The following is a 12,981-nucleotide window of genomic DNA, read 5'->3' on the forward strand; positions in this document are numbered from 1 at the left end:
TGGTCTAAGCCCTATAAAGTTTATTCATAGACAGAATATTTATGAAAACTTTCCCTACATCAATATGTAATTAAGAAGGTTGTTTACGGTGCCAAGATGTGTCGACTTGACAAACCATTAAGTTCATATACCTCAAGAGGAAGCGCCTATAATATTTCTTGAGAAGAACTACTGCACGTGAATTGGACACATAAGCAGTGTCTTCTTTTTCCCTTGAATAGGTTTCATCCCATTGAGTTTTTTATTAGCTAAAGTTTTCAATGAGACAATTGTAAGACATGTCCAACACCAGTTAACGATTAATGAAATTGATTTTTTTTTTCAATTTTTTTATCCCCTAGTGTTTTTCCTAAATAATTGTTACAAAGTGGTGGATATCAAAAGAAGAGTGTTATGAAAAATTGGTGTGGATCCCATCGCTTATGAATATCTCATATTCTCATGTAATATAATGTGTGTTACACACATTGAGTGTGGGGAGGAGTAATATGAAGAAACTTTTATTTTATTTTATTTTTGTTTCATAAAAGATATGAAATAAAATTCTTTTTTGACTTAAACTTTATTGAATTTTTAAAGATTTCTTTCTACCTATTTTTTAGGGGTAGCACTTTATTTATTTTTATTTATTAGCTACTAATTAACAGTTGAATTATCTGCTTGGTACATAATCTGATTGAGAGAAAATCCTAGTCTAAATAGGACGAGACAGAATTAAGATCAATTTTTTAACCTCATATCTTTTTCAGAATTCAAACTCAATTAGCCAACTAAAGAAAGTTGATTAAAAAAATTGCTTGTTCAAGCTGTTGAAAACAAGCTAAGCGCCCTTTTTCTTTTAGGCTTTTAAAGTTAGAGGAATATTTGAAGTCGGGTTTCCGGCCAAAGCAAGCAACCCATTTGATTTCTGCATATCATTTGTTTGGAAACTTGGCAAACGTTGATTGCTTAGATATTAGAATGTACTATGAACAGGCTTGAAATATGAAACCATACACACCACATTTTCTGATCATCAATAAGCTGTCGGTCGTCTCTTTACTTCGTGTCATTTTATACCATCAATGATTATATACAAATTATTGGCTTCTCCTATATCTTTCCTCTTGTTTATATTGTTGTTATAAATGTTATGAATGTTATGATACTTTCTATTTAGATCCACAACAATCTTTTTCTTTTTCTTTTTATTTTCGGCATTATAAAATCGTTATGACGGTCTCTAAGCCAATTACTATGATGGATATCTGGCACCATTCAACACAACAAATAAAAGAACAAAAGTTTACGGCTGTCATTGGACCTTGCTTTACACGCAACTTAGATAATTATTTGTTTCATTTCTCTCTCTATATAAAACCCAGAAGCAGATTAAGGAAATTAATGCGAACAATTACAGTAAGACCTTGAAAAGCAGAATAGCTATGGCAAGATTGTTTGACAAGCAAGCAAAACTATACTTAGATGCAAGACCTACTTATACAAGAGAGTGGTATTCGATGCTGGCATCTCTCACCACTCACCATCTTTTGGCTTGGGACGTTGGTACGGGCAACGGCCAAGCAGCTCTCGGTGTTAGTTCTCATCTCCACTTCCCACTCTCTCTCAATTTAACTATCCATAATTCAACTTAATTATTTTTCTAAGTAAATTTTTTTTCATTACATACTATCTGGGTGTTGATTTGATTGCGTAATCAAGGATCAAGTCAAATCAGAAGCTCTTTGAATTGGATCTAGTGCTATAACGTACGATTGAGATTTAATTACTGATATATTTTTATTTTATAACCATTAGTCGTACCTTTCTAACATAGCGGCGCAAAAATTATATTAAAACTGAATTTTCGGCCTTTGTCATAATGACTCTTTTAAGCCGGTGGTGATATTTAATTTCCAGAATAGATTATAGTTTTATTAAGAGAATCGTCATAGGTCTGATAAATGTTTTTAAGAATAAAAAATAATGATAGTTTATTTTTATTTGTATGTTCCTTCTCTAATTTTTTTTTTCTTAATGTTATGTATTGTTGGGGAAAAATTAGGTTTTTAAATTTTTATAAAACCTTTTGAAGATCGCTCTCATATAATATATAAGAATTTGTATTCTAGAAATCGTACCTTGAAAATCCGAGTTGGCTTTTTCTGCTGAAGTGTTTTAGACTCCTAGATCACGATCCGCCACCACCACTCCTGTTAGATCACGATCCGTCACCACCACGCTTGTTAGATCACGAATAGTCTCCAATGATCTTCCAGGTTATGACTCAGGTTCGATCTACACTTGACGTGTGGGCGCCTTTATCACTACCAAAGCAACTAGCACGAGAAAATTTTTCTCTCAACAATAGAGAGAAAAATCTTTTTCTCTGATCTGTATAAAGTGGCTTCTCTTTTTTTTTATAGAGAAAATAAGCCTTATATATCTCCCTTTAGTGAAAACCCTCGGCTCCAAATAATGCCCTAAATAAAACTCACGTTATTTTCTTTTTCAATAGGAGACCCACCTTGTAAAATAACATAAGGCCCCTTATACAAAAGCTAATTAAATGGAGCCTCCCACTAAATGATATATTTAGGCTTTTGACCCAAATAGCTAGTTATCTTACTTATTAGTCCAGTAGTGGTGCAGTCAATTAAATGAGCTAACCCGGGGATCATTTGGGAACATACAATAGTGGCTACAATAATTAGACCTGTAATTAAACTAGCCCAATTATTTAATTCCAAATCTACTCCACTAAAAGATTGGAACTGACTTCCATAATTGTATGCTCGAATAATAATTCGTCCCAAGCCACATTGATTTCTTTACTGCACAATCCTTTGTACCACATCGTTAATTAAATTGATATCTCAACTGTCCAATCAATTTAATAAAATCTTATTCCTTGATCCTTACTGGTTTTCTCTAATGATCATTTTCAACATACTAAATATGTTGACACACTCTGGCCAGAGAATTCTATGATCAAGTGCCGAAAACCCATCAAGAGATGTGTTGTACAAATTCTATATTGTTAATCCATAACTCCAATACTCATAATTGCTCCCACCAAGATACCGGGTAATCTTGACCACAAGGATGTGTCGTGCCCATTGGTAACTCAAATGGAATAACAATTACAATCATGAAATCATAATTAACTCAAGATTAAGATTACAGTAAAATCAACGCCTATGAGATTTAATAAGTCTGACAGTTATTACAAAGTTAATTAAATCTCATATGTGATCCTGTTCAATGTAGTCGTACTACATCAATAAATTCATACATGATTAAGACAAATCATTCAATGAATTTATTACAGTCTATACCTAAATAAAGTGCCCAACTTTATTTATCAACTGCGAACTAAATTTATTTAATCATAAGATAACTTGTATTTATGTCTTCTGTGAATTCACATGGTGATAACATAAATACATATAATATGATTAAATGGACTTTAATACAAGTATTAATGCAATTAAGATATTTGAATAAAATACCTCATTTATTTTATTAATCAGAAAAATAGTTTATTACAATTAAATAAACACATATGCTTTTAAAGAGCATATTTTCCCAACATGTATCCCATTGAATTGTAAGCAACCGTATACAATGTGATCCAGAAAATCAAATGGTAGATATATAGTTAATTTATCCTTTATGCAGGAAATAAGAATTAAGCTATAACTCTCATTATCTAAGTGTTAACTTTTAGTTATGATATTAAATAGAGGGGCATAGCTAAAAACAATGACGTCAAATTGAGTTTACTTTGAACTCTTGTACTACATATATACAAACCTTGAATATTTAAGTTATATTGACTTGGACAAATAGTAATCTGCAATCAGGATGAATAAAACTGTTTTTCTTTTGGAAAAAAAAAGAGAATTCAGTTTCGCTAATATTAAATAAAAATCACGAGTAATTAATACTACACTTTTGGGCAATATTAAAATATTTTCTACCAAGTCATGTCTAGGTCCGTTGAGGGTAATTAAATATAGAAACAATTAAAATGTAGGGATGATATCAGGAAATAAATAAATAAATAAATAAAATTTGGGGTGCCAAATAATAAAATTTTCATAGAATATTAGAAATAAAGCCAAATTTCATTTTAAGCTCTCGTCTCATTTTAAACTGTTTTGTTAACCAAGTAATTTTACAAAACTGTGAAAGAGAGGGGTTTTGATTGTATATCAAAGAAAGTATTGAACCATGTCTTTTTTCCAGGTTGTTGAGCATTATGAGCAAGTGATTGCAACCGATGTGAGCGAAGAACAGCTAAAACATGCAATGCCACATCCGCGAATTCGTTACCATCACACACCCTTATCCATCTCCGAAGAAGAATTAGTGACCTTAATTGGTGGTGAAAATTCAGTTGATCTAGTGACTGTAGCACAAGCAGTGCATTGGTATGATCTTCCGAAATTCTATTCTATTGTTACACGAATTCTACGTAAACCAGGAGGAATAATTGCTGTTTGGTGCTACAAAAGCTTTGCCGTTAGTCCTGAATTTGATCCTGTGATGAAGCAGTTTTATGACACAACTCTTCCTTATTGGAAAATGTTACGAAATCATTGTAATCCATCTCCTATGATTCCTCTTCTCTGTATATCTTAGTTCTATTTGTATACGTTATGAGCTGTACACGATAGACTAGAATATTTGTAATTAATCTTTTTACTCCTGTAATTAGTTTCCTTCCTAGATTAGAAGTCTGCACTATTTAAACCCCATGAGTTGGAATAAAAGAAACACAGTGGAGTATTCCTTTGAATCTTATTTCCTCTGTACCATTGTTTTCTACTTGGTATCAGAGCTTTGCTCTTATTATCGTATATGAATTCTCATTTGTTCATTGTACTATGGCCGAAAGTAAAATTGAATCGTCTACACCAATCATACATGTTCAATCTGAAATCTCAGGTCTCAAAGCTGGTGTTACCCTTACTGAAACTAACTATGATGTGTGGTCCCAAATCATGGGGATGCACATTGCAGGACGTGAAAAACTTGAATATATTATAGGTGAAACAAATCAACCATTGGAGAATGATGCTTTCTATACAAAGTGGTATGCAGAAAATCAAAAAGTCAAGGGATGGTTATTGACATCCATGTCACCTGAAATCATGAAGCGTTATCTCAGATTACGCACTGCAAGGGAAATATGGAATGCTTTGGCTAAAGCTTTCTACGATGGGTCAGATGAATCACAAATCTTTGCACTAAATCAACGAGCTTTCTCTACTAAACAACTTGGACGTCCCCTATCAACATATTATGGTGATCTTGTAGAGATTTTTCAAGAGCTAGATTATCGTGATAAGGTCATAATGAAAGACCCCGATGATGTCATTGCATATAAAAAATCAGTTGAACGCTTGAGAGTGCACATCTTCCTTAATGGACTAGATGCAGAATTTGAACAACTCAGAGGAGAGATTCTCAGGAAGGATCCGACACTAGACTTTGAAGAAACATATGCGTATGTGCGGCGTGATGCTATGCGCAGGACAACAGTAAATGGAGAACTTGATCATCATGAGTCATCTGCCCTGATAGCTCGTCGAAACAAACAGGGGCGTAATAACCAACAACTAAATTCTAGCTCTTCAAAGCAGATTATTGATCAACATCAATCATCTGAAACGCAAAATCGCAGCTATGAAATTGGAACATCAAAATTAGAATGTATGTGCACACATTGTGGTGGAACTGGACATACCAAGTCAAGGTGTTATGAACTGATTGGGTATCCGGAATGGTGGGATCCTACTAAAGCACCCAAACGGAACTCAAAGACAAAAAATCAAGCTTTTGCTGCTATGGTTAAATCTTCAAACAGCCCTGAGGAATCTTCATCTTTAATTGCTACTTCAGGTAATATTGGTAAGGCTCTTAATACCTCTACACCTGATAGTAATAGTGCTTGGATAATTGATTCAGGTGCTACGGATCACATGACTTTTGACACTGATCATATTTTGTCTATGAAATCATCCAAACAAACTGTAGTATCCACAGCCAATGGTACTCCCTCTCCTGTCATGGGAGAAGGTTCAATTACTTTTATAGAGAATTTGAATTTGGAATCAGTTCTTGTTGTTCCCTCTCTTAACTATAATCTATTGTATGTTGCTCAAATAACACGTGCTTTGCATTGTATTGTGATTTTTTGGCCTAACCTTTGTGTTTTTAAGGACATCCGGACTCAGAGGACAATTGGTTATGGTACTAGAAAGGGGAAGCTCTATTATCTTGATTTGACTACAGCAAGTTTGGATCAATTATCTCAAGCATTCTGAACTGAAAGATCGGGCAAAGCACAAAGTTCTGAAATTTTGTTGTGGCATAAGCGATTAGGCCATGCTTCTTTTGGATATTTAAAAAAATTATTTCCAAAGCTGTTCTCTCATTTGGCTAATTCAAATTTTAAGTGTGATATTTGTGAAATGGCTAAGAGTCACCGTGTCTCTTTTCCACCTAGTATGAATAAAAGTCCAGCACCTTTTATGATTGTTCATTCAGATGTATGGGGTCATGCAAAGGTTCCTTCTTTAAATGGTGCATGCTGGTTTGTTTCCTTTATTGATGATCACACACATATGACTTGGGTTTGTTTGATGAAATCAAAAAATGAAGTTAGTTCTTTGTTCCAGAATTTTCACAAGATGATAGCAACTCAATATCAATCTCACATACGGGTTCTTCGCACTGATAATGGTGGAGAATTTGTTAATCACGATTTGAAACAGTACCTCACTTTACATGGCATTGCTCATCAGACAACTTGCCCCTATTCTCCTCAACAAAATGGGGTTGCGGAGCGCAAGAATCATCATCTTCTTAAAGTCGTACGTGCATCATTATTTGGTGCTCACATGCCTAAGAGTTATTGGGGTGAAGCTGTTACAGTTGCAACCTACCTCATTAATCGTGTTCCGTCATGTTTATTACAATTTCAGACCCCTCTCCATTTACTTTATGAGACTATAAGTGTTCCCACCATGCCGAATATGCAACCTAGAGTATTTGGGTGTGTAGCCTTTGTACATCTTCACAAATCCTTGAGAAATAAACTGGAACCTCGGGCTGTTCGGTGTGTATTTGTCAGTTATGGTTTGTATCAAAAAGGCTATAGATGTTATCACCCTCCATCTCACAAAACGTATGCTACACTTGATGTTACCTTTCATGAGGATGAAATGTATTATTCTGTCCCTGAGTTTTCATTTCAGGGGAAGAGTAGAGTTGAATTGCAGACTCTGGATTTTTTAGAAGATTTTACAAGCGATAGCTATCGGGAGAATTGGGAAACTCAAAATGGAATAGCTGATCACACTTTAGATGGTGAAAATCCAATGGAAGTAGTAACGCCGGCCTCTACATCACCGGAAGTAATGGCTTCCTCTCCACCCGAAGTAACAGCTTCCTCTCCTCAATCTATACCATTTAACCAATTGTCTCTCCAACCCGAGTCAATCTCTGAAACTCAGGTACATTTTGAACCTCAACCCCATTTAAAAGTGTTGCCTAATCGAGTCACTAGAGGAATACCTCGACTAAATTATGAACCTACTCTTACCTCCAAAGCTAAATATCCCACGAGTAATTTCGTGTCTGATCATAGGTTGTCAAAGGAATTTGAATCGTTTGTGAATCAATTATCTGTACTATCTATTCCTAACAATGTGCAGGAGGCTTTAAAAGATCCTAAGTGGAAGGAAGCAATGAATGAAGAAATGAACTCTCTCCAAAAGAATTCTACATGGGAGGTTGTTGATTTACCCGAAGGAAAGACACCTGTAGGATGTAGATGGGTCTTCACTATTAAATACAAAGCTGATGGAATTGTTGAAAGGTTTAAGGCCAGGCTTGTCGCCAAAGGGTATACTCAAACTTATGGGGTCGATTACATGGAAACATTTGCTCCAGTTGCAAAAATCAACACTGTTCGTGTTCTATTATCTCTAACCGTGAATCTTGACTGGCCACTACACCAATTTGATGTAAAAAATGCATTTTTGCATGGAGATGTTGTGCAAATTTTAATGTACTCGCAAGCGCACGAATCTATTGTAGTATAGATTAATGGTGACGAGTGTCCATCCCACGAGGAGGTGGATTTTAATTATATATAGAATTAATTTTGTAAATGGGTGGTTGGAATTGTGGTGGAAGTGATTTAAATTATCCTAAAATTAGAATTGAAATGGCGATAATAAATTCTAAAATTGGACTTGCAATGGCGAGAATAAATTGAAGAGAAATCTATTGAAATGACGTACTTGGGTATCTGGATCCGTATCAACATGCATCATGGGCTAAATATTCCTTATTAATACCAATTAAATCATAAAGGGGGGAATCCACACCTCATGAACCACGCTCTAATCAATATGGTGCTAAGGGCTTATCGTGCCAAATAATAATAACCTTGTACTAGAGGGCCGGTGAAACCAAGGCGGTACTAGACAAGATTAGTATTATTTGTCGACGAGGAGTCAAAACATCCACAAAAACTAGAGGGGAAAAGAAAATAAATTTACCAAATAAAGCCCATGACACATGTTGAGACTTCACCTTCAACCCAAGCTTGAAAGAAAATTAGCCACTCATAATTGAACTAGGGGCAAAATGGAAATTTATTAAAATACGAAGAAAATACAAGATGGAGAGAGAATTACAGAAAACAGAGTCCAAAAATGGATTCAGAGGTATCAAATTAGGGGGGAGAGGCCCCTTTTTTATAGATACATGGAGTAAATCATGGCCATCGGATTAAAAACAGTTTGGACGCTCAGGATTGCGCCACGTCATCAGTCAACAGTACGTGGTTTGACCACGCGGATGAACAGTAACACAGTTTGACCCGAATGAACAGTAACGTGGTTTGGTTGAAAATAATCATGTGTGATGCATGTACCGTACGCGAGATTTTTCGTCCACTGATATGCTGCCACGTGACCATCAACAGTACATAAGAATTTTAGCCCAACAGGATCGTGACACCTCATCAGTCAATGCCACATCATCGGTCAATGCCATGTCATCGTCCGTCTATGTGAACAGTGTCGTGAACAGTAACGTATACAGTACCGTACATGTGAACAATGCCCTTTTTCCTTTTATGCTCCTCCTAAGGTTTTTGACCGTCCTGAGTTCAAAAGTGATGTCCGTTTTGCCATCTGATCTCTCGTTTATTATGAAATGACTATGATGCCCCTAAAATACATAAAATACTTAATTAAAATAAAACACACGGAATTAAATCAAAAGAAGGTTAAATTCATAAAAGTAAAGGTGTTAGTAAAACTTGTAGTGTAAAATGACAATTTTCTCCTTTATAAATATACATTTTCTAACACTCAACAGGAGACCTCCAAGAAGAAGTATATATGGAATTGCCTCCAGGATGTAAAATACAAGTTGAGAGAAGTAAACAGGTTTGCAAATTGCGAAAATCTCTGTATGGCTTAAAGCAATCTCCTAGAGCATGGTTTGGAAGATTTACTAGCTCTATGAAGGCTTTTGGATATCAACAAAGTAATTCAGATCATACCCTCTTCTTGAAATATAATAGAGAAAAAATCATTGTTCTTATTGTGTATGTTGATGATATGATAGTAACAGGAAATGATCCGGAAGAAAAGGCTGCACTACAAGATCATCTTGCTCAAGAATTTGAGATGAAAGATTTGGGTTCGCTGAAGTATTTGCTAGGAATTGAAGTGTCAAGATCAAAGAAAGGCATTTTCTTATCTCAGCGGAAATATGCCTTAGATTTATTAAATGAAATTGGGATGTCCGCTTGTAGCCCAATTAGCACTCCTATGGAAGAAAATTTGAAGCTAAGCACGGATCCAAATCAAGTTCCAGCTAATAAGGAACGATATCAGAGATTAGTAGGCTGACTAATGTATCTTGGGCACACCCGACCAGACTTAGCTTATGCATTAAGTGTGGTCAGCCAGTTCATGCATTCTCCAAAGGAAGAACATATGAATGCTGTTATTCGCATTTTACGGTACTTAAAATCATCTCCTGGAAAGGGTATTGTGTTTACAAAAGGCGATAACTTGGATATTAAATGGTATACGAATGCTAATTGGGCTGGATCAATTGATGACAGGTGTTCTACATCTGGTTATTTCACATTTGTGGGTGAAAATCTAGTTACATGGCGAAGCAAGAAACAAGATGTTGTAGCTAGATCGAGTGTTGAGGCTGAATATAGAGGGATGGCCAAAGAATTTAATGCAAGATTTACGTATTCAACAAGTCAGTCCCATGAAGTTATATTGTGATAATAAAGCAGCCTGTGATATTGCACATAATCCAGTTCAACATGATCGAACTAAGCATGTTGAAGTTGATAGACACTTCATCAAGGAAAAGCTGGAAGCAAAAATCATCGAGATTCCTCATGTCCGGTCGGAAGATCAACTTGCGGATGTGCTAGCCAAGGCGGTATCCATCAAAGCCTTTAATAAGTGTCTCAACAAGTTGGGCATGTGCGATATATATGCACCAACTTGAGGGGGAGTGTTACGAAATCATTGTAATCCATCTCCTATGATTCCTCTTCTCGGTATATCTTAGTTCTATTTGTATACGTTATGAGCTGTACACGATAAACTAGAATATTTGTAATTAATCTTTTTACTCCTGTAATTAGTTTCCTTCCTAGATTAGAAGTCTGCACTATTTAAACCCCATGAGCTGGAATAAAAGAAACACAGTGGAGTATTCCTTTGAATCTTATTTCCTCTGTACCATTGTTTTCTACTGAAAAGAAATGTTCAGTATTTGACGGATGATTATAAGGAGCTTCCATTTCCTTTCGAAAGTGTTGGTTTAGGATTTGAAGGCCAGCCATTGGAACTTGACATGCCAAAAGAGGTGTCATTTGAGGGGTTTTTGAGGATGTTGAGGTCTTTTTCAGCTGTGAATACAGCAGTCGAACAAGGTGTGGATTTGTTATCTGAAAAGGTGGTGAAAGAGCTCGAGACTGCTTGGGGTGGGTGTGAATTGGTTAGGACAATTATTTACAAGACATTTATGCTTGTTGGAAAAGTTAAAGCGTAATATTAATTCGTTGGGTTAGTTATTTGCTTTGAATAAAGATTCAGTGATCAACCGATTTTGTATTGATCATTGAATCTACGCTCAAGATCTGAGTATTTAAGATGTTGAAGTTCAGGATTCAAATTTTGACCGTTAATCCAGTGTTTAATACAAAATCAGCTGAGCAATTAGCTTGTTCGTTTTCTTTTCTCACACCTCTTAACGTAAAATAAGACTTCGTTATGTTATATTTACTGTCTGGAAATTCCGAATTAATACATCTAGTCAGTAATAACATGATGTGCGCACTCTTATTTAATATAATTACTCATTTGTTTAGTAGTTTCTTTATATGAATGGACAGATAAGAAGTGCTTTTGTACATCCAAAGTATCAAATCATATATCCATACTAGAAAGCCAATCACATTCAATTCATTCACGTGTGCATTTAGGTTCAAATTTTCAAAACAAGTGGGTAGTACTTTTTTTAAACAAAATACTCATATCATTTACTGTTGGATAATTATATTAATGAGCAAATAAGGATTACCCTAAGTTGGTTTGAAAAACTAAGTGAAATCCCCCTTATGTTTTAAAATAGGTTCAAACTCTTTTGTACTTAAAATGATGTTAGTTTTATACATTATTTTATTGTTCTACACCTAATCTTGATGATAATCATAAAATTTAAATATTTTGAGGATTTTTTTTAAAACAAAATGACTTATGTTCTTAATGATTATAATAATAAATTGTAAATTATGGAGAAAATTTACAAGTAGGAAAAATGTTGTAAATACCCTTAGTAGGTGTATAAACCAGCGTAGCATACCAAAACGTGCCTAAGTATATGAAATATAAGATTATAAATATACCTTTGAAAACATAAAATAAAATGGTTGAAAGAAAGATCCAAATATACATGCAAATAAAGGCCAAATAAATAACTAGATTAAAAGGGGTAAATTCACCCACAATTCATTGCGAATAAATAATATATAATAAATTAAAAAGAGAAAAAATCACTATATTAAAGGGCAATAGAAGCAATTACTAACAAAAAAATAGATCACATACACTTGCTACTGTTGATGAGAAATAATTAATTAAAATACTTAATTAGCATAAGCAAGTAAGCAAGCAACAATAACAACGGTTATAAACAAGAAAAGATGTATTTTATGGCACAAGCTATGCTTCTCCAATGAAACGAGTGATTATATGCCACATTAAGAAGCAATAAAATGTAACGAATTTGTTATATTCATTTAAATGAATATACAATTGTTAGGGTATTATGACATTTCTCCTACTTGTAATTTTTCTACATATTTTGCAATTTTTTATTAAATTAATTTAATCATTAAAGGTATACAAGTTATTTTGCTTAAAAAGTTTTGCGAAATATTTAAAATATATGGCTAATATCAAGAAAATGGGTAAAATAATAAAATGACACCATTATAACTGGGGGGATTTGAATACATATTAAAATGAGAGGGGTTTCGCTTGATTTCTCAAAACAATAGAAAAGTAATCCTCATTTCCCTTATATTAACTTAGAAATGGACTTGTCATCAGGGGCGGAGGCTCTTGTAGACTACAGGTGCTACAACACTTGTAGACCTTAAAAGAATTTTGGAGTTTCTGAATAAATATTAAAAATAAGGTATAAAAATACTGATTTGACCCCTACACAATTAATTTGTAACTCTATTTTGTGGAATAAAGTCAAAGTAGTCCAATTTATTTTTATTCTAACAAAATGAAAAATGCCTTTTTAAAAGTTCAGTAAAGTTTGGACTCAACTCTTTGATTTTTGTTTTGTTAATTTTATTTTATCCCTTTATTTGTAATAGTAGCATCAATTATCAATCAAATCCCTAAATTAAAATTGTTGCAG

The 12,981-nt window shown here is 34.3% G+C and overlaps 2 protein-coding genes across 3 annotated transcripts; both read left to right on the top strand.

Annotated features, from left to right (window-relative positions):
- Positions 1-1,424: 1,424 nt before the first annotated feature.
- On the top strand, positions 1,425-11,097 carry LOC18041256 (putative methyltransferase DDB_G0268948). Its single transcript, XM_006432077.2, has 3 exons — positions 1,425-1,574; positions 4,231-4,571; positions 10,806-11,097. The coding sequence occupies exons 1-3, from the start codon at positions 1,425-1,427 to the stop codon at positions 11,095-11,097; spliced, it is 783 nt and encodes a 260-aa protein (XP_006432140.2).
- On the top strand, positions 5,290-6,404 carry LOC112098401. 2 transcript variants are annotated; one of them, XM_024184663.1, is made up of 2 exons: positions 5,290-5,898; positions 6,210-6,404. In XM_024184663.1, the coding sequence occupies exons 1-2, from the start codon at positions 5,343-5,345 to the stop codon at positions 6,245-6,247; spliced, it is 594 nt and encodes a 197-aa protein (XP_024040431.1). In that variant the 5' UTR covers positions 5,290-5,342; the 3' UTR covers positions 6,248-6,404. The 2 variants fall into 2 exon arrangements, with proteins under 2 accessions (XP_024040431.1, XP_024040432.1); XM_024184664.1 differs by having other exon boundaries at positions 5,290-5,889.
- Positions 11,098-12,981: the final 1,884 nt, after the last annotated feature.

This window comes from Citrus clementina, unplaced genomic scaffold, assembly GCF_000493195.1.
Source record: "Citrus clementina cultivar Clemenules unplaced genomic scaffold, Citrus_clementina_v1.0 scaffold_5, whole genome shotgun sequence".
In the NCBI taxonomy this organism is placed as follows: Eukaryota; Viridiplantae; Streptophyta; class Magnoliopsida; order Sapindales; family Rutaceae; genus Citrus; species Citrus x clementina.